General features: G+C 45.0%; 1 protein-coding gene across 2 annotated transcripts in view; it reads left to right on the top strand.

Annotated features, from left to right (window-relative positions):
• Nucleotides 1–20,349: 20,349 nt before the first annotated feature.
• LOC106594141 (pro-interleukin-16) overlaps nucleotides 20,350–21,117 on the top strand; it is a 64,055-nt gene continuing 63,287 nt past the window's right edge. The window contains exon 1 of one of the 2 annotated variants that reach the window (XM_045708200.1): nucleotides 20,350–20,730. In XM_045708200.1, the coding sequence (XP_045564156.1) occupies nucleotides 20,715–20,730 (16 nt within the window). In that variant the 5' untranslated portion in view covers nucleotides 20,350–20,714. The remainder of the gene's footprint in view (nucleotides 20,731–21,117) is intronic. The other variant, XM_045708201.1, reaches the window with a different exon arrangement.

Below are 21,117 nucleotides of genomic sequence, written 5' to 3'. Positions count from 1 at the left end.
AAGATACATTAGTCATATTGATTTCCCTACACATAGAGATGATAGGCATGATAACACAACAAATGCCTCCATTTTGATAATGCACTGAGACAATAATACATACAATGCAGCCAGAGGCTTTTATCCAAAGCATCTTACAGTACTACTTGCATACAGTTTGGTATGGGTGGCCACAGCGGGATACACATCCACAACCCTAGTGATGCAAGTGCTCTACCATGCCCTACAGCTGAGCCATTCAGGACCACAGATAATAACTGAACTGAGTAGATTTCATGTGAAGTGTCAGTGTCCGTGTATAGGTGATGAGGAAAGGAGTCAATCGCAGGACACCGAACTGAGGAAAAATTAAGTAATTTACTCAAATAAAAAATTCAGTATACAAAATCCACGCAGGGAAAACAAGAACTACAAACACAACAAACAATACCAACAGTAAAACAAACACCCCCCTGCCACGTCCTGACCAAACTAGAATAACAAATAACCCCTTTACTGGTCAGGACGTGGTCAGGACAGTACCCCCCCAAAGGTGCAGACCCCGGGTGCACCTCACACAAAAATAAACACAAAAATAAACCCCCCAAACTAAAGGGAGGGAAGGGAGGGTGGCTGCCGTCACCGACGGTTCCTGTGCTACACCCCCCCCTCCCCAAACCTCCTACTGTGGAGGTGGCTCAGGCTCTGGCCTTAGTCCCCCACCTAACCTGTCCACCCCCGCTGAATACCTCGGGCTGAAGCGCGTCGCTGTAGACCTCGGGCTGAAGCGCTTCACTGTAGACCTTGGGCAGAAGGGCGACTCTGGGAGCTCCGGACTGTAGTGCGACTCTGGGAGCTCCGGACTGTAGGGCGACTCTGGGAGCTCCGGACTGTAGGGCGACTCTCTCGGTTCCGGACTGTAGGCCGTCTCACTCGGTTCCGGACTGTAGGCCGTCTCACTCGGTCCCGGACTGTAGGCCGTCTCACTCGGTCCCGGACTGTAGGCCGTCTCACTCGGTCCCGGACTGTAGGCCGTCTCACTCGGTTCCGGACTGTAGGCCGTCTCACTCGGTTCCGGACTGTAGGCCGTCTCACTCGGTTCCGGACTGTAGGCCGTCTCACTCGGTTCCGGACTGTGGGCCGTCTTACTCGGTTCCGGACTGTGGGCCGTCTCTCTCGGTTCCGGACTGTGGGCCATCTCTAGAAGGGGCACTGTCGCCGGACACTCTGGACGGGGCACTGTTACCGGACACTCTGGACGGGGCACTGTTGCCGGAAGCTCTGGACGAGGCACTATTGCCGGAAGCTCTGGACGAGGCACTATTGCCGGAAGCTCTGGATGGGGTACTGTCGTCGGAAGCTCTGGACGGGGACTGCGCACTGAAAGCCTGATGCGTGGGGCTGGTAGTGGAGGTACCAGACTGGAGACACGCACCCCAAGGCTAGTGCGAGGTGCAGGAACAGGACGAGTTGGACTGGGCTGACGCACTGGAGGCCTGATGCGTGGGGCTGGTAGTGGAGGAACCAGACTGGAGACACGCACCCCAAGGCTAGTGACAGAAGCAGGAACAGGACGAGTTGAACTGGGCTGACGCACTGGAGGCCTGGTGCGGGGCTGGCTTTGGATACGCCAGACTGGATACACGCACCTCAGGACTGGTGCGAGGAGCGGGAACAGGATACACTGGGCCGTGAAGGCGCACTGGCGGTCTCGAGCATAGTACTGGCACCACCCTTACTGGCTGGATGCCCGCTTCCCCCTGGCAAATGCGGGGCACTGGCACCGCTCACACCGGCCTGTGAATGCTCGGCCTCGACGCCGTGCGCATCACCCCATAGCACTGGGCCTGACTAGTAACATGCGGCCTCCGGTGAGTTGGTTGGGGCTTAACCCTGGCTCAGCCAAACTACCCATGTGCCCCCCCAATTTTTTTTATTGGGGCTGCCTCTCAACCGTGTACCAATATAACAGTCCCGGTCCACTCCAGCCTTCCTCCATGGTCCCTCTCCGGCTAAACTCTCCTCCCAAGTCCACGACTCAAAATCACTCCTTTCAAGGTCCTTACCCCGTTGCTTGGTCCGTTGGTGGTGGGAAGTTCTGTACTGATCGATCAGGGCCTTCTCACTCCATCCCACGCTGGCAGCCAGGGTCCTAAAGTCCAGTGCAAAATCATGAACACTCCTCATCCCCTGTCTGAGATGGAACAATCTCTCACCCGCCGCTCTCCCCTCGGGTGGATGATCGAAGACAACCCGAAAGCGACGGGTGAAATCTTCGTAGCGAACCAGCGTAGCGTCTATATTCCCCCACTCCGCGTTGACCCACTCAAGGGCTTTCCCAGTCAGACAGGAGATGAGGGCAGACACACTCTCGTATCCCGAGGGCACTGGGTGAACGGTCGCCAGGTATAGTTCCATCTGAAGCAGGAAACCCTTGCACCCGGCCGCCGTTCCATCATAAGCCCCCGGAAGCGAGAGCCTAATCCCACTGGGTCCACTTGACGGAAGGGTGGGCAGCGGTGGTGTTAGTTGAGGTGATGTGGATGGAGTCGTCGAAAAAAAACCTATATCCAAACGTTCCATGGAGAGCAGCACGCGATCTATTGCTGATCCGAGCTGGTGTAACATTGTCGCGTGCTATTGGACTTGGTCCTCGACTGGGTCCGGAAGAACCGATGCGCCTGCTGACTCCATAAAGGTGCGTTATTCTGTCAGTGTCCGTGTATAGGTGATGAGGAAAGGAGTCAATCGCAGGACACCGAACTGAGTAAAAATTAAGTAATTTACTCAAATAAAAAATTCAGTATACAAAATCCACACAGGGAAAACAAGAACTATAAAAACACAACGAACAATACCAACAGTAAAACAAACCCCTGCCACGTCCTGACCAAACTACAATAACAAATAACCCCTTTACTGGTCAGGACGTGACATGAAGACATTAATCATCCTCTAATGTCCTTCTCCTGCCCTGACCTCTGACCTTGAGGTGTTATTACAGGTGATGTTAAGTGACCATCCCATCGTTGTTCTCTGAACTCTGACCCTGACAGCTTCTCCCTGCGCTTTAAGGGAGAACACCCTTGAATAGAGTTCACCCACAGAAACTCTATGGAAACTTGGCTGTCTCTCAAGTCCATTTTTAATTCCAGTCCCGCCCCCCCCCCCCTTCCTCTGCCGTTGTCTCGTTCTGAGGGGGAGAGTTAGAGCCTGTTTAACCTCTGAACTCTTCTGAACAAGGTCTGGCCCTACCGAGGTATGGTTGTGTTTCTGTTGAGAAATGGGACAGTGGTGTCTTTGTGTGGCTCTGAACACATGATTAACTCACACACCCCTGTTAGGATGGCTCTGTTTGAGCCACAATGGTTGATGTTTCAACAGTGTACTCAGATGGTTGCACACACACACACACACACACACACACACACACACACACACACACACACACACACACACACACACACACACACACACACACACACACACACACACACACACACACACACACACACACACAGGGCTGTTTCCCACCCTTCCCGTGTCCTGTCCCCAGCCGGGGCGACCCCACCATGCTCGCTATTGTCTGACTGAGGACTCACAGAACACACACACACACACACACACACACACACACACACACACACACACACACACACACACACACACACACACACACACACACACACACACACACACACACACACACACACACTCAGCAGGATAGAGCTTGATGCTTGACCTCCCTGATTCCATGTTTTAAGTAAACTTATTAAAAGCCACCTGTGAGTCTGTCTGTATGGAGTTTCCCACAGATCATGTCCCCTACCACCTGTCATATCCCCTGCTACCAAGCCAGGGCTCACCAGTGGTTTGTCTGGTAAATTCCTCTTGTGTGGAGACCAGTCATCTAGCCAGGGCCCACCAGTGGTTTGTCTGGTAAATTCCTCTTGTCTAGAGACCAGTCCTCTAGCCTGGGCCCACCAGTGGTTTGTCTGGTAAATTCCTCTTGTCTAGAGACCAGTCCTCTAGCCTGGGCCCACCAGTGGTTTGTCTGGTAAATTCCTCTTGTCTAGAGACCAGTCCACTTGTCACGACTTCCGCCGAAGTCGGCCCCTCTCCTTGTTCGGGCGGCGTTCAGCGGTCGACGTCACCAGCATTCTAGTCATCACCAATCCAAGTTTCCCTTTTCGTTTTGTTTTGTCTTGATTACACACACCTGAAAAGGGAAACATGGATCGGTAATGACTAGAAAGCCGGTGACGTCGACCGCCGAACGCCGCCCGAACAAGGAGAGGGGCCGACTTCAGCGGAAATCGTGACACCTCTAGCCAGGGCCCACCAGTGGTTTGTCTAGTAAATTCCTCTTGTGTGGAGACCAGTCCTCCAACTCAAGGGTGGGTGATCCCCAGTCATCAGAGGGTGAGATTAAACAGGGTGTAGGCTAGATCATCAAAGGTTCAGTAAAACATTGGTTGAGTAAGTTTGTCCGTTTCAAAGAAACTAAGGTTAGGGGAAAGTTGACCGGAGGTTTTTTCTGGAAGACAGAATATTAAAAACATTTCAGTGGTGAGTTTCAGAAAGCCTCGTAGCTAACATGTTACTTTATTCTATTGACGAAACAGACCAAGAAATGGACTGGCCGTAGGGCAGTTCGGGCAAATGCCCAGTGGCGGTGGGCCAGTGTGTAAAAATACAGGATTTCTGGTCCCAGTCCACCCCTGCCCAGACCCACACAAATGTGGATCCTTAGAGGTACAATGTACTGTTATTAATTCTGTTCCTATCTGAAACATGAAGGGTGGGTGATGATATAGTCATCAGAGCATGACTTACAGAATGGCTTGTGTACCAAATAGTACCCTATTCCCTATATAGTGCACTTGTTTTGATCAGAGCCCTGTGGGCTAAGTAGTGCACTATGAAGGGAATAAGGACCCATTTGGAACACAATGGAGTGTAGCTCAGGAAATGTATGGTAAATAGTATTTCTTAACCGTGAACAGTCTTACTGTATTATTCAATGGAGTTTCTGCCTGTTCCATAAAGTTTCACACCTCTTAGCAGAGAGAATTCAGAGATCATTATTTGGACATATCCAGGTAACGCCCTGTCAAAGACATTCAATTCCTGTCTGGCTGTGGGCATGTTTTGCAAACAATACTACATTGAACATTTGTAATAAATGTCCACAAAGATATGACTTTGAGACGAGTGTGCTAAATATGAGCTGTGTGTGTGTGTGTGTGTGTGTGTGTGTGTGTGTGTGTGTGTGTGTGTGTGTGTGTGTGTGTGTGTGTGTGTGGGAAGGAGGCTAATGTGAACCAGCAGTAACCCTCTCCTCCGGGAACATTCTCGGAGTGTGATGTAATCTCTTCCCATGCCGAGTCTCAACCCTCCTCTCTGTCTCACACACAAACTAAATAATGTCACCTATAACTCAGTAATATAACTCAGTAATATAACTCAGTAATATGACTCGGTAATATGACTCGGTAATATAACTCGGTAATATAACTCAGTAATATGACTCAGTAATATAACTCAGTAATATAACTCAGTAATATGACGCAGTAATATAACTCAGTATTATGACTCAGTAATATAACTCAGTAATATGACTCAGTAATATAACTCAGTAATATAACTCAATAATATAACCTCTATGTTGACAGTATCTGAATAACGTTACCTATGTTCACATAACTGAACATTATTATCATTATCATAACATTGATATGAGAACGGAGTAACGATATCTACAATCACATAATAACTGAATTACATTACTTGTGTGTTTGTGTATTTGGGTTTATAGTTCAGGCCTGTAATGTCTACAGATTCTCAGCAATTGTTTTGGAGGAAGGGAGACCCGACCCCTGCATGTACAGTAGACAGCTTTAGACATTTACAGAAGATATACTAGACAACCAAAATCAATCAGACTTATGGCAAATCAACAGTCCACAAACATCTCTTCACAGGCAATTATCACTTCAGTGATACACCCACCAAGTACAGAGCTACATAAACTGAGTGGACAAAACATTAGGAACACCTTCCTAATCTTGAGTTCAAATCAAACTTTATTAGTCACATGATCAGAATACAACAAGTGTAGACTTTACCGTGAAATGCTGAATTCAACAAGTGTCGACCTTACCGTGAAATGCTTACTGACAAGACCTTAACCAACAATGCAGTTCAAAAGAGTTAAGAAAATATTTACCAAATAAACTAAAGTAAAAAATTATAAAAAGTAACACAATAAAATAACAACAACGAGGCTATATACAAGGGGTACCGGTACCGTGTCAATGTGCGGGGGTACAGGTTAGTAGAGGTAATTTGTACATGTAGGTAGGGGTAAAGTGAATATGCATAGATAATAAACAGCTAGTAGCAGCAGTGTAAAAATGAATAGGGGGGATTAATGTAAATAGTCCAGGTGGCAATTTGGTTCATTGTTCAGCAGTCTTATGGTTTGGGGGTAGAAGCTGTTAAGGAGCCTTTTGGTCCTAGACTTGGTGCTCCGGTATCGCTTGCCGTGCAGTAGCAGAGAGAACAGTCTATGACTTGGGTGACTGGAGTCTTTGACAATTCTTAGGGTTTTCCTCTGACACCACCTAGTATATAGGTCCTGGATGGCAGGAAGCTTGGCCCCAGTGATGTACTGGGCTGTACGCACTACCCTCTGTAGCGCCTTACGGTCAGATGCCAAGCAGTTGCCATACCAGACGGTGATGCAACCGGTCAGGATGATCTCTATGGTACAGCTGTAGAACTTTTTGAGGATCTGGGACCCATGCCAAATCTTTTCAGTCTCCTGAGGGGGAATAGGCTTTGTCGTGCCCTCTTCAGGACTGTCTTGGTGTGTTTAGACCATGAGAGTTCGTTGGTGATGTGGACACTAAGGAACTTGAAACTCTCGACCCGCTCCACTACAGCCCCATCGATGTTAATGAGGGCCTGTTCGGCCCGTCTTTTCCTGTAGTCCACAATCAGCTCCTTTGTCTTGCTCACATTGAGGGAGAGGTTGTTGTCCTGGCACCACACTGTCAGGTCTCTGACCTCCTCCCTATAGGCTGTCTCATCGTTGTCGGTAATCAGGCCTACCACTGTTGTGTCGTCAGCAAACTTAATGATGGTGTTGGAGTCGTGTTTGGCCACGCAGCTGTGGGTGAACAGGGAGTACAGAAGGGGACTAGGAACGCACCCCTGAGGGACCCCTGTGTTGAGGATCAGCATAGCAGACGTGCTGTTGCCTAACCTTACCACCTTGGGGCAGCCAATCAGGAAGTCCAGGATCCAGTTGCAGAGGGAGGTCTTTAATCCCAGGGTCCTTAGCTTAGTGATGAGCTTTGTGGACACTTTGGTGTTGAATTCTGAGCTGTTGTCAATGAACAGCATTCTCACGTAGGTGTTCCTTTTGTCCAGTTGGGAAAGGGCATTGTGGTCTAGGGTATCCGGGATGATGCTGTTGATGCGAGTCATGACCAGCCTTTCAAAGCACTTCATGGTTACCGACAGTGCTACATAGCGGTAATCATTTAGGCAGGCTACCTTCTCTTTCTTGGGCACAGGGACTACAGTGGTCTGCTTGAAAAATGTAGATATTACAGACTCGGTCAGGGAGAGGTTGAAAATGTCAGTGAAGACACTTGCCAGTTGGCATGCTTTGAGTACACATCCTGGTTATCCGTCTGGCCCCGCGACTTTGTGAATGTTGACCTGTTTAAAGGTCTTGCTCACATCAACTCCCGAGAGTGTTATCACACAGTCGTCCGGAACAGCTAGTGCTCTCATGAATGCTTCAGTGTTGCTTGCCTCGAAGCGAGCATAAAAGGCATTTCGCTCGTCTGGTAGGCTCGCATCACTGGGCAGCTCACGGCTGGGTTTCCCTTTGTTGTCCGTAATAGTTTTCAAGCCAGGCCACATCCGACGAGTGTCAAAGCCGGTGTAGTAGGATTCAATCTTAATCCTGTATTGACGCTTTGCATGTTTGATGGTTCGTCTGAGGGCATAGCGGGATTTCTTATAAGTGTCCGGATTAGTGTCTCGCTCCTTGAAAGCCACAGCTCTTTAGCTCGTTGCGAATGTTGCCTGTAATCCATGGCTTCTCGTTGGGATATGTACGTACGGTCACTGTGGGGATGACGTCGTAGATGCACTTATTAATGAATACGATGACTGAAGTGGTATACTCCTCAATGCTATTGGATGAATCCTGAAACATATTCCAGTCTGTTCTAGCAAAACAGTCCTGTAACGTAGCATCCACATCATCTGACCACTTTCGTATTGAGCGAATCACTGGTACTTTCTGCTTTAGTTTTTGCTTGTAAGCAGGAATCAGGAGGATATAATTATGGTCAGATTTGCCAAATGGAGGGCGAGGGAGAGCTTTGTATGCACATCTGAATGTGGAGAAAGGTGGTCTAGAGATTATTTTCCTCTGGTTGCACATGTGACATGCTGGTAGAAATGAGGTAAAACAGATTTAAGTTTGCCTGCATTAAAGTCCCCGGACCACTAGGAACGCCACTTCTGGATGAGCATTTTCTTGTTTGCTTATGGCCTTATACAGCTGGTTGAGTGCGGTCTTAGTGCCAGCATCGGTTCGTGGTGGTAAATAGACAGCTACAAATAATATAGATGAGAACTCTCTTGGTAGATAGTGTGGTCTACAGCTGATCACAAAGTACTCTACCTCAGGAAATACCTCGATACTTCTTTAATATTAGACATCGTGCACCAATTGTTATTGACAAATAGACACACACCCCCAGCTTCTCTGTCCTGCCGATGCATGGAAAATCCCACCAGCTCTACATTATCCGTGTCATCGTTCAGCCACGACTCGGTGAAACATAAGATATTATCGTTTTTAATGACCCATTGGTAGGATAGTCTGGATCATATATCATCCATTTTGTTTTTCAATGATTGCACGTTGGCAAATAGAACAGATGGTAGTGGAGGTTTACTCACTCGCCTATGAATTATCAGAAGGCAGCTCGACCTCCATTCCCCTTTGTATCTGTCTTTTCTTCACGCAAATGACGGGGATTTGGGCAGTATATCCTTCGCGTTGGACTAAAGAAAAAATCTTTGTCCAGTTCGAGGTGAGTAATCACTGTTCTGATGTCCAGAAGTGATTTTCGGTCATAAGAGACGGTAGCAGCAACATTACGTACAAAATAAGTAAAGAAATGACTTACAAACAACGCAAAAAAAACAAAATAGCACAGTTCGTTCGGAGCCCGTGAAACGGCAGCCACCCCCTCCGGAGCCATTCTCTTCACACAGGTCAAAGAAGGATTTTTAAGCCTTGACACAGTTGAGCCATGGATTGTGTGCCATGGGCAAGACAAAATATCCTCACCTCCTTTTGCCCTCAGAACAGCCTCAACTCTACAAGGTGCCGAAAACATTCCACAGGGATGCTGGCCCATGTTGACCATAATGCTGACCCCAATTGTTGTGTCAAGTTGGCTGGATGTTCTTGATACAGACAGGAAACTGTTGAGCGTGAAAAACCCAGCGGCGTTGCTGTTCTTGACACACTCAAATCAGTGCACCTGGCACCTACTACCATACCCCGTTCAAAGGCACTTAGATCTTTTGTCTTGCCCATGGCACACATGCACAATCCATGTCTCAATTGTCTCAAGGCTTAAACCCTTCTTTGACCTGTCTCCTCCCCTTCATCAACACTGATTGAAGTGGATTTATAAAGTGACATAAACAAGGATCATAGCGTTCACCTTGATTCACCCAGTCAGTCTACGTCATGGAAGGAGCAATTCCTAATGTTTTGTACACTCAGTGTCTAATGTGACTGAGAGTTGAAAGACCAGAGAGAAAATCTCATTATTGTAATCTAATTGACTGTGGTATAAACTGCGTTGGCAACACTGTACCTTTAACAAGCATGCCAATAAAGTGAAATAAACTGAGAGAGAGAGAGAGAGAGAGAGAGAGAGAGAGAGAGAGAGAGAGAGAGAGAGAGAGCAAATCGTGTTATTGTTTAAAAATGTGTGTGTGTATGTGAGAGAGCAGGAGACAGAGAGAGCAAAAGAGAAAGAAAGAGGGACAGAGAGAGCAGGGAGCATACAGCTAGGTAGCTGTTGTACAGCTTTTCCCGAACTCGGTCCTCGGGACCCCAAGGTTGCACATGTAGGTTTTTGCCCTAACACTATTCAAATAATCAACTAATCATCAAGCAACTAATCATCAGGTACTAAACGATATCATAACCGCCATCGATAAAAGACAGTACTGTGCAGCCGTCTTCATTGACCTGGCCAAGGCTTTCAATCACTGTATTCCTATCAGCAGACTCAACAGCCTTGGATTCTCAAATGACTGCCTCGCCTGGTTCACCAATTACTTCACAGACAGAGTTCAGTGTGTCAAATCGGAGGGCCTGTTGTTCGGACCTCTGGCTGTCTCTATGGGGGTATCACAGGGTTCAATTCTCGGGCCGACTCTTTTCTCTGTATATATCAACGATGTCGCTCTTGCTGCTGGTGATTCCTTGATCCACCTCTACTCAGACGACACCATTCTGTATACATCTGGCCCTTCTTTGGACACTGTGTTAACAAACCTCCAAACGAGCTTCAATGCCATGCAACACTCCTTCCGTGGCCTCCAACTGCTCTTAAAAGGACCGAGTTTGGGAAATGCTGCTATAGTGTGTGTGTTCTGTTAGTGGTGGTTTGGTGCAACCTCAGATCAGACCGGATACAGCAGGAACTGTGGCTTGGTGTGTGTGTGTGTGTGTGTGTGTGTGTGTGTGTGTGTGTGTGTGTGTGTGTGTGTGTGTGTGTGTGTGTGTGTGTGTGTGTGTGTGTGTGTGTGTGTGTGTGTGTGTGTGTGTGTGTGTGTGTGTGTGTGTGTGTGTGTGTGTGTGTGTTTGTTTGTAGGAAACGGCCACACCTCAGAGAGAGAAAGACAAAACATCCTCTGTAAACAGTCTGCATGGTAGCAGGAAGGTTAGTATACTCAACATACAGCAACTCAATGGAAGGATTTTAAAAGATTTTTGTTCATAAAACGAATTCAAGATCAATAAAACAAGAATGATTCAGCCACCAGTAAAGTTACTGTCTTTTCTCGTATTGTCACAGAAATGACACATTACAACCAGGTGAAACATGTGTGTGTGTTTGTGTGTGTGTCTGTCTGTGTGAAACTGTACCTAAAACTGCAACTGTTTGCAGATGATTTCACAGAGTGGACTGACTAGAGTAGACTATACGCAGTGTTTCCCAACTCCAGTCCTCCAGTACCCCCAACAGTACATTTTTTTTAATGTGGCCCTTGACAAACACATCTGATTCATCAAGCCCTTGACAAACACATCTGATTCATCAAGCCCTTGACAAGTTGAATCTGGTGTTTTTGTCCAGGACAAAAACAAAAATGGGTGCTGTAGGGGATGCTCGAGGACCAGAGTTGGGAAACACTGGACTTCACTGATAATAATAATACATTACATTTGTATAGCACTTTTCATTACAGTGTTATCGCAAAGCTCAATTATATATACAATAAAAACAACATACATTTAGAATTAAGGCAGGTCAAATAGCAATAGTGGGCTAGGTGCTAAATCCATTTTAGATTGGGACTAGGACTATGACAAAAACAGTCTGTAGAAGTGGGTTTTAAGGCCTGTTATAAAAGTTCTTAGGGATGGAGCGGCTCTCAGATGGTCAGGGAGAAGAACCACGGAGCAGAAGGCTCGGTCTCCCATAGTTCGGAGACATGTCTTGGGGACTTGAAGCAGTAGGGAGTGGTTTGAGTGGAGAGTGCGAGGTGGCTTGCTGATTGAGATGAGGTCGCTGATGTACGTGGGGCTCAATCCATTCAAGGCTTTAAATACAAGAAGGAGAATTTTGAAGTCGATGCTGTAGTTGGACAGTAGCCAGTGGAGTTGGGCCAGGATCGAGGTGATGTGGTCTGACTCTTTAGTCCTGGTCAGGACCCTGGCAGCACTTTTCTGGATTAGTTGGAGCCTCTGTAGGGATTTGTCTGGGAGGCCTACAAACTGCTCATTACTGTAGTCGATCCAAGAGAAGTTGAAGGCGTGGGTGGCTTTCTCTGCATCTGGCTGTGGGAATGATGGAATGAATCGGGCAATGTTTTTAAGATGGAAAAATGATGTTGTTTTATATGGACATCGAAGGACAGAGAAGGATCAAACTTGATTCCTAGGTTGGAGAGGACAGGTAGATGACCTGGCCATTGATTGGAGGGCAGATGTTCCCAGCACTTGTGACCTGCTTAGGTGTCCCAATAAGCATAGCTTCCATCTTGCTATTGTTCAAATGGAAGAAGTTCTCTTTCATCCATGCCCTGATGTTCTCTAGGTAGCTGATGATTTGTCCTAGGGCAGAGATGGTGTCTGGTTTTGTGTTAATAAACACTAAATGGCCAAACGTATGTGGACACCTGCTTGTCGAACATCTCATTCCAAAATAATGGGAATTAATATGGAGTTTGTCCCCTCTTTGCTGCTATAACAGCCTCCACTCTTCTGGGAAGGCTTTCCACTAGATGTTGGAACATTGCAGTGGGGACTTGCTTCCATTCAACCACAAGAGCATTAGTGAGGTCAGGCATTGATGTTGGGCGATTAGGCCTGGCTCGCAGTCGGCGTTCCAATTCATCCCAAAAGTGTTCAATGGGTTGAGGTCAGGGCTCTGTGCAAGCCAGTCAAGTTCTTCCACACCAATCTCGACAACCCATTTCTGTATGGACCTCGCTTTGTGCAAGGGGGCATTGTAATGCTGAAACAGACAAGGGCCTTCCCCAAACTGTTGCCATAAAGTTGGAAGCACAGAATCATCTAGAATGTCATTGTATGCTGTAGCGTTAAGATTTCCCTTCACTGGAACTAAGGGGCCTAGCCCAAACCATGAAAAATCCAGACCATTATTCATGATCCACCAAACTTTACAGATGGCATTATGCATTGGGGCAGGTAGCGTTCTCCTGGCATACGTAAAACTCAAATTAGTCCGTTGGACTGTCAGATGGTGAAACCTGATTCATCACTCCAGAGAACGCATTTCACTGCTCCAGAGTCCAATGGCGGCGAGCTTTACACCACTCCAGCCGACGCATGGCATTGCGCATGTTGATCTGTCTTGTGTGTGGCTGCTAGGCCATGGAAACCCATTTCATGAAGCTCCCAAACAGTTGTTGTGCTGACATTGCTTCCAGAGGCAGTTTTGAACTCGGTAGTGAGTGTTTCAACTGAGGACAGATGATTTTTACGCGTTATGTACTTCAGCAGTCCCGTTCTGTGAGATTGTTGTGAGCTTGTCGGAACTAGAAGCACAAGCATTTCGCTACACTCGCATTAACATCTGCTAACCATGTGTATGTGACAAATAAAATTTGATTTGATTTGTGTGGCCTACCACTTCGCGGCTGAGCCGTTGTTGCTTCTAGATGTTTCCACTTCACAATAACAGCACTTACAGTTGACTGGGGCAGCTCTAGCAGGACAGAAATTTGACGAACTGACTTGTTGGAAAGGTGACATCCTATGACGGTGCCACGTTGAAAGTCACTGATCTCTTCGGTATGGGCCATTCTACTGCCAATGTTTGTCTATGGAGATTGCATGATGTGTGCTTGATTTATACACCTGTCAGCAACAGGTGTGACTGAAGTAGCCAAATCCACACATTTTAGTGTATACTTGGTTATCGTCAATGTAGCAGTGGAAGTTGATGCTATAATCACTGAGGATTTGGCCAAGAGGGAGCATGTAAATTAAAAACAGGATAAGCCCCAGCAATGACCCCTGTGGGATACCGCATGTGACTGCAGACTCCTCCGATCTGGACTCTCCAATAGTGATATATTGCTTCCTATTGGAAGTGTGCTCTCTGAGACGGTGCATGAGGATGATGTGTTCTACGGAGTCTAAAGCAGAACTGAGATCTAAGAGGAGGAGGATGCAGGGAGATCCAGAACCAGCAGCTATCAGTATGTCGGTGGTAACTTTAATCAGAGTTGTTTCGGTGCTGTGCAAGGGCCGGAAGCCAGACTTGAAAACCTTATTAGATGACAGATACGATTGAAGCTGGTTTGAAAATACTTTCTCCAGTACCTTAATAGGAAGGGGAGGTTGTACTACAACCTTGCCCTTTTAGGGTGTTGTACTACAGACACAACACCACCATCTGCTGGAGAGGATAGAAAAGGTTATGTTCCTCATAGGGCAGATAACCTTTCTAGTACCCTTTTCACACTAAAGAACCGACCAGACCAGAATCATCCTGTGCTGACGTTGATATTTTCTTTTCACACTGTTCTTTCCAGCACAGTTCCTGCTTATGTAGTGGATGCTTAACCAGGAGAGTGCAGTACAGCTTGGTTCGGCTCTGCTCAGCTCAATAGAGTGGAAAAGGTATAGAACACCAGGCAGCACGAGAGCATTGGCCAACTAGAAAAGGGAAATAGATTTGTCTCAAGCAACTCCAGTCAATATTTGACATCCATTCATGTGCTTACATCTATTACATTCTTTGTTCCCCTGTTTTGTTCACCTGCCTGAGGATAACTCTAGTATAACTCTAGTACAATGTATCACATTTCTTATGAGATGTATGTTTTAATTGTATGTTGTCCCTGTCAAATAAACTTTACAAAGAAATAAACCATGGACGAAGTGGTAGTAGGGGGTTGATTTTACAGTGAAATTGTCCTAGAGAGGAAGCCAGGGATTCGATTTGGACTAGGCTCATATGTACAGTACCAGTCAAAAGTTTGGACACACCTAGTCATTTAAGGGTTTTCTTTATTTTTACTATTTTCTACATTGTAGAATAATAGTGAAGACATCAAAACTATGAAATAACAAATATGGAATCATGTATTACCATCATTTCCGGACTATTAAGCTCACCTGAATATAAGCCGCACCCACTGAATATTTTTTTTATTTTTATTTTGAACATAAATAAGCCGCACATGTCTATAAGCCGCAGGTGCCTACCGGTACATTGAAACAAATGAACTTTACACAGGCTTTAACGAAACAGGGCTTGTAACAAAAAATGTAAAATTAGCAATAAGCTTTAGTTGTCTTTTTGCACTGAGTCAATTCCTCACGCTGCTGTATCTTATCATCGACTCATTAAGACCAAGCTCCCGTGCAGCAGCTCTATTTCCTTTTCCAACAGCCAGATCAATCGCCTTCGACTTGAAAGCTGCATCATATGCATTTCTCCGTGTCTTTGCCATGATGAGGGTGACAAAATGACTACCGTAATCAGAATGATGGGAAGTTTGAGAGCGCTCGATTTAATCTAAACAGTAAGCAAAAAAGTTGTTTGACCTTAACCCGTTCGGCAATTTCATTGGTCTAATGAAAGCTTCATGCCCCCCAAAAATTGAGCACGTCACAGAATGTGTTTTTTTTTATATATTTTTTTTAAAGCGGGTAAAATCCATATATTAGCCGCGTCATTGTTTAAGTCGCGAGGTTCAAAGCCTGGGAAAAAAGTTGCGGCTTATAGTCCGGAATATACGGTAACCAAAAAAGTGTTAAACAAATCAAAATATATTCTATATTTGAGATTCTTCAAAGTAGCCACCCTTTGCCTTGATGACAGCTTTGCACACACTTGGCATTCTCTCAACCAGCTTCATGAGGTAGTTACCTGGAATGCATTTCAATTAACATGTGTGCCTTGTTAAAAGTGAATTTGTGGAATTTCTTTCCTTCTTAATTAGTTTGAGCCAATCAGTTGTGTTGTGACAAGGTAGGGGTGGTATACAGAAGATATTTGGTAAAATACCAATTCCATATTATTGTAAGAACAGCTCAAATAAGCAAAGAGAAACGACTGTCCATCATTATTTTAAGACATGAAGGTCGGTCAATGCGGAAAATTTCAAGAACCCTTGAATGAGTAGGTATGATGAAACTGGCTCTCATGAGGACGGCCACAGAAAAGGAAGACCCAGAGTTACCTCTGCTGCAGAGGATAAGTTCATCAGAGTTACCAGCTTTAGCAATTGCAGACCAAATAAATGCTTCACAGAGTTCAAGTAACAGACACATCTCAAAGCCTTGCTTTGGCCAAGAAACATGAGCAATGGGCATTAGACCAGTGGAAATCTGTCCTTTGATCTGATGAGTCCAAATTTGAGATGTTTGGTTCCAACCGCCGTGTCTCTGTGAGACGCATAGGTGAACGGATGATCTCAGCATGTGTGGTTCCCACCGTGAAGCATAGAGGAGGAGGTGTGATGGTGTGGGGGTGCTTTGCTCGTGACACTGTCAGTGATTTATTAAAAAATCAAGGCACACATAACCAGCATGGCTACCACAGCATTCCGCTGCGATACTCCATCCCATCTGGTTTGTGCGTAGTGGGACTATCATTTGTTTTTCAACAGGACAATGACCCAATACACCTCCAGGCTGTGTAAGGGCTATTTGACCAAGAAGGAGAGTGATGAAGTGTTGCATCAGATGACCTGGCCTCCACAATCCCCCGACCTCAACCCAATTGAGATGGTTTGGGATAAGTTGGACCGCAGAGTGAAGGAAAAGCAGCCAACAAGTGCTCAGCTTATGTTGGAACTCCTTCAAGACTGTTGGAGAAAATCGTAAAAATAACGAAAAACCCTTGAATGAGTAGGTGTGTCCAAACTTTTGACATGTACTGTAATTGGCAGTAATTGGCAGTCCAATTCTAATATATTTTCCACTATTTGGTATTTTGACCAATAATATCAGATCTTTTCATGTCAGATATTTTTCAGAACTGATCCGAGTGGAATGTTTTTTTGTCTAAACGTAGCCTTTGCTCCCGAGTGGTGCAGCGGTCTAAGGCACTGCATCTCAGTACTAGAAGCGTCACTACAGACCTTGGTTTGACACCGGGCTGTTTCACACCCGGCCATGATCGGGAGCCTCATAGGACGGCTAACAATTGGCCCAGCGTCATCCTGGTTAAGGGAGGGTTTGGCCGGGGTAGGCCGTCATTGTGAAATAAGAATTTGTTCTTAACTGACTTGACTAGTTAAATGAAGGTTAAAAAAATTGAATATAAAATATAATACGCCTTGGTGTGGAAAAACAAGTTGGATGTAGTGAGGGGTCACTTCTAACACTAGATGGCAATATAAGCTTATGTTTCAATTCGGCAATCTGTTATCAATATCAAGCCCACTGACATATAGAATAAGAACACAATGATATGTTTGTTTAGAAACTAGAAATAGTTGTGCCAAAGAACTCCTATTGAAGTAACTGAAATGTTAATGTGGTGCGTTGTTTTTGTGATTCCTACCTCCTTATTGTATGTTATTTAATTTCTGTAAGGACCACAGCATCCCTGAATGTTGGAATAGTGAGACAACTCAAATGAATGTTAATTTTACATCTGGTCAGTGTATCTATAAACATGTGACTGAAATACCTCCTTAACTAACTCAGTCAATAACCTTGGCTCAGGCTCCCTACTTTTCTGAATGCTCTCCACTCTCTCTCTCTCTCTCTCTCGCTCTCTTTCTGTTAACCCTTACATTTTACATTTTAGTCATTTAGCAGACGCTCTTATCCAGAGCGACTTACAGTAGTGAATGCATACATTTCATAAAACATTTTTTTGTACTGGCCCCCCGTGGGAATCGAACCCACAACCCTGGCGTTGCACACACCATGCTGGCGTTGCAAACACCATGCTCTACCAACTGAGCCACAGGGAAGAATGAAGGCTGTTTATTTTCATTTGGCTTTTTTGCTTAGTGTTTTTATTTGTAGTTCTTTTTTTAAAGAATATTTATGTATGAATATTCACTTCTGAACTTCCTGAAAGAACACATATCATAGTTGAATCTGGATTCGGATGTAAAAAAAAAAAACAGAGACATCAGCGCATCAACATCTTTGTTACATGAACTCTCTTCTTCTTTCCCAAACTGCCTTCATCAACCCCAGATGGGACACAAACCCACAATCCCTGGCTTAGAAGGCCAGTGCCTTATCCATTAGGCCACTGGGGGTACTTAGGGTTAGGGTTAACAGTCCTTTAGGGTTAGGGTTAACAGTCCTTTAGGGTTAGGGTTAACAGTGTTTTAGGGTTAACAGTCCTTTAGGGTTAGGGTTAACAGTCCTTTAGCATTAGGGTTAACAGTCCTTTAGGGTTAGGGTTAACAGTCCTTTAGGGTTAGGGTTAACAGTCCTTTAGGGTTAGAGTTAACAGTCCTTTGGGGTTAGGGTTAACAGTATTTTAGGGTTAACAGTCCTTTAGGGTTAGGGTTAACAGTCCTTTAGGGTTAGAGTTAACAGTCCTTTAGGGTTAGGGTTAACAGTCCTTTAGGGTTAGGGTTAACAGTCCTTTAGTGTTAGGGTTAACAGTCCTTTAGGGTTAGAGTTAACAGTCCTTTGGGTTAGGGTTAACAGTCCTTTAGGGTTAGGGTTAACAGTCCTTTAGGGTTAGGGTTAACAGTCCTTTAGGGTTAGAGTTAACAGTCTTTTAGGGTTAGGGTTAACAGTCCTATAGGGTTAGGGTTAACAGTCCTTTAGGGTTAGGGTTAACAGTCCTTTAGGGTTAGGGTTAACAGTCTTTTAGGGTTAGGGTTAACAGTCCTTTAGGGTTAGGGTTAACAGTCCTTTAGGGTTAGGGTTAACAGTCCTTTAGGGTTAGGGTTAACAGTCCTTTAGGGTTAGGGTTAACAGTCCTTTAGGGTTAGGGTTAACAGTCCTTTAGGGTTAGGGTTAACAGTCCTTTAGGGTTAGGGTTAACAGTCCTTTAGGGTTAGGGTTAACAGTCCTTTAGGGTTAGGGTTAACAGTCCTTTAGGGTTAGGGTTAACAGTCCTTTAGGGTTAGGGTTAACAGTCCTTTAGGGACCCTTGACTTGTACTTGATACAACCAGTAGCAGGGAGAGAGGCTTCACAACCTGACCTGTGTGTTGGTTTTGGGATCCTTGTGCCCAATGATTCATACACACCTCAATTGGTTGCTTTTAGAACCTGCATCTTTCTCGTCACAGAGGAACCCTCTGTGTCTGTGTGTGTGCATGTGTGTGTATGAGCGCATGTGCACGTGTGAGAGTGTGTGAGAGTGTGTGAGACTGCGGACTGCGAGTTAGACTTTATTCATTCATTCTAGCAGACTGCCTTTCTGTTCATGAGCTCATTGGGGTCAGGTTTATTCATGCAGAGATGCTTGTGAAGGTCTGGTCTACACTGACCCTGAGTAAAATATACAGTAGCCTACAGTATTTAGCAATCTGTGGGTACCCTGCCCTAAAACATATGAAATAACAGTCCATTCATAGGGGACAAATATATTTGTGTACAATTATAAAAATATATTTACTGTGAGCTGTGACCTGTTAGTTAGAGAAACTACTTCTCATATCATCATTACTGACTGTTTTAGAACTGCATGTCTTTAACGGTTTTGATCAGTACTGTTAGAACTGTATGTATTTAACTGTTTTGATCAGTACTGTTAGAACTGTATGTCTTTAATGGTTTTGATCAGTACTGTTAGAACTGTATGTCTTTAACGGTTTTGATCAGTACTGTTAGAACTGTATGTCTTTAACGGTTTTGATCAGTACTGTTAGAACTGTATGTATTTAACTGTTTTGATCAGTACTGTTAGAACTGTATGTCTTTAATGGTTTTGATCAGTACTGTTAGAACTGCATGTCTTTAACGGTTTTGATCAGTACTGTTAGAACTGTATGTCTTTAACGGGTTTGATCAGTACTGTTAGAACTGTATGTATTTAACTGTTTTGATCAGTACTGTTAGAACTGCATGTCTTTTAATGGTTTTTATCAGTACTCTTAGAACTGTGTACATCTTTCCCTCACCAGGATGACTCTATAACTTTCCCTCTGTTGGACTTTTCTGAGCATACGTTTCTTTAACCAGATCTACTCTATGCATATCTTTCCCTTACTAGAACTAGACTTTATAAAGTGGTTCCTGAAAGGAACATGTTGGCTATAGAGCGTCTATTCATCCTTAGAGCCACATAAAGTATACCCAAACAGACATTGGCTGATCCAACTACACACACCCACACACACAACCACACACACAATCCCCTCCCCAAACACACCCACACACAGACGGTGAAGACTGCAGCATTGTGCGGCACAGAGTAGGTGTGAGGTCAGACAGTACTAAGTGCTCCCTCTCTGGATTTGGCTCACAGGAAAAGACCAATGATTTGGAGGACTGGAGCTCTGAGACAAGCTCTTGTGTCCTCTAGCCAGCTGGGAAAAGGAGGGAGGGCGGACGAGGAGGGAGAGAAGGGAGGGAGGCTAGGAGGGAGGGCGGTAGTTACAAATGCCCAATCTAACTCACTAAAACTCTGACCATGCTTTTAGAGAAACGTCAGATCTGCTCTGTGGAGGAGAGAAGTATTAAACAGAGGTAAACAGCTTAAGGTAAATCCTTAGGCACAGATCTAGGATCAACTCTGATTTCTAACAAAAACTGACCTCAGATCAGTGTCTAGAAGCAACTTCTTCCTACTTTGAGATCTCATCTGTCTCAGCATCTTTCTTTGGATTACTGGACAACTATAACTAACTCTGGGTTTGCCGGTGTTAACCCTTAGACAACTATAACTAACACTGGGTTCGCTGGTGTTAACCCCTGGAAAACTATAACTAACCCTGGGTTAGCTGGTGTTAAACCTTGGACTGCATGGCTGCTGTGGGAAAGAGATGATGATTGACTATGGTGAGTTTTTACCTCTCACGTTGTATGCAAGGGTTGAATTGGAATATAGTGATACTGTTCCCAAACTGTGTCTTTTTCTATAATGAATTTTATGAATCAATTTCTATGAAATTCTTTGTTATTTACCATACTAAGGTGGTGTAAATGTTTTCCCATTACCCAAATTCAATTGAATAACTCCTTAGTGGAAAGACGGATGTTGTCTGTTTTACAAAGAATATTAACAGAGAATACTGTCCATATCATATCGTAATTCACACAGCAATATCATATTGGTAATGTGTGATTCTTTAACTTATGACTTAAGTCTATGTAATGAAGATAGTTTACACAGGAAGAGTTTTGAATCTATTACTCAGGAAGAGCTTTGAATCTATTACTCAGGAA

This window comes from Salmo salar, chromosome ssa26 (assembly GCF_905237065.1).
Source record: "Salmo salar chromosome ssa26, Ssal_v3.1, whole genome shotgun sequence".
Classification (NCBI taxonomy): Eukaryota; Metazoa; Chordata; class Actinopteri; order Salmoniformes; family Salmonidae; genus Salmo; species Salmo salar.
Note: the sequence above shows the minus strand (reverse complement) of the source record. Positions and strands in the feature narration are given on the sequence as shown.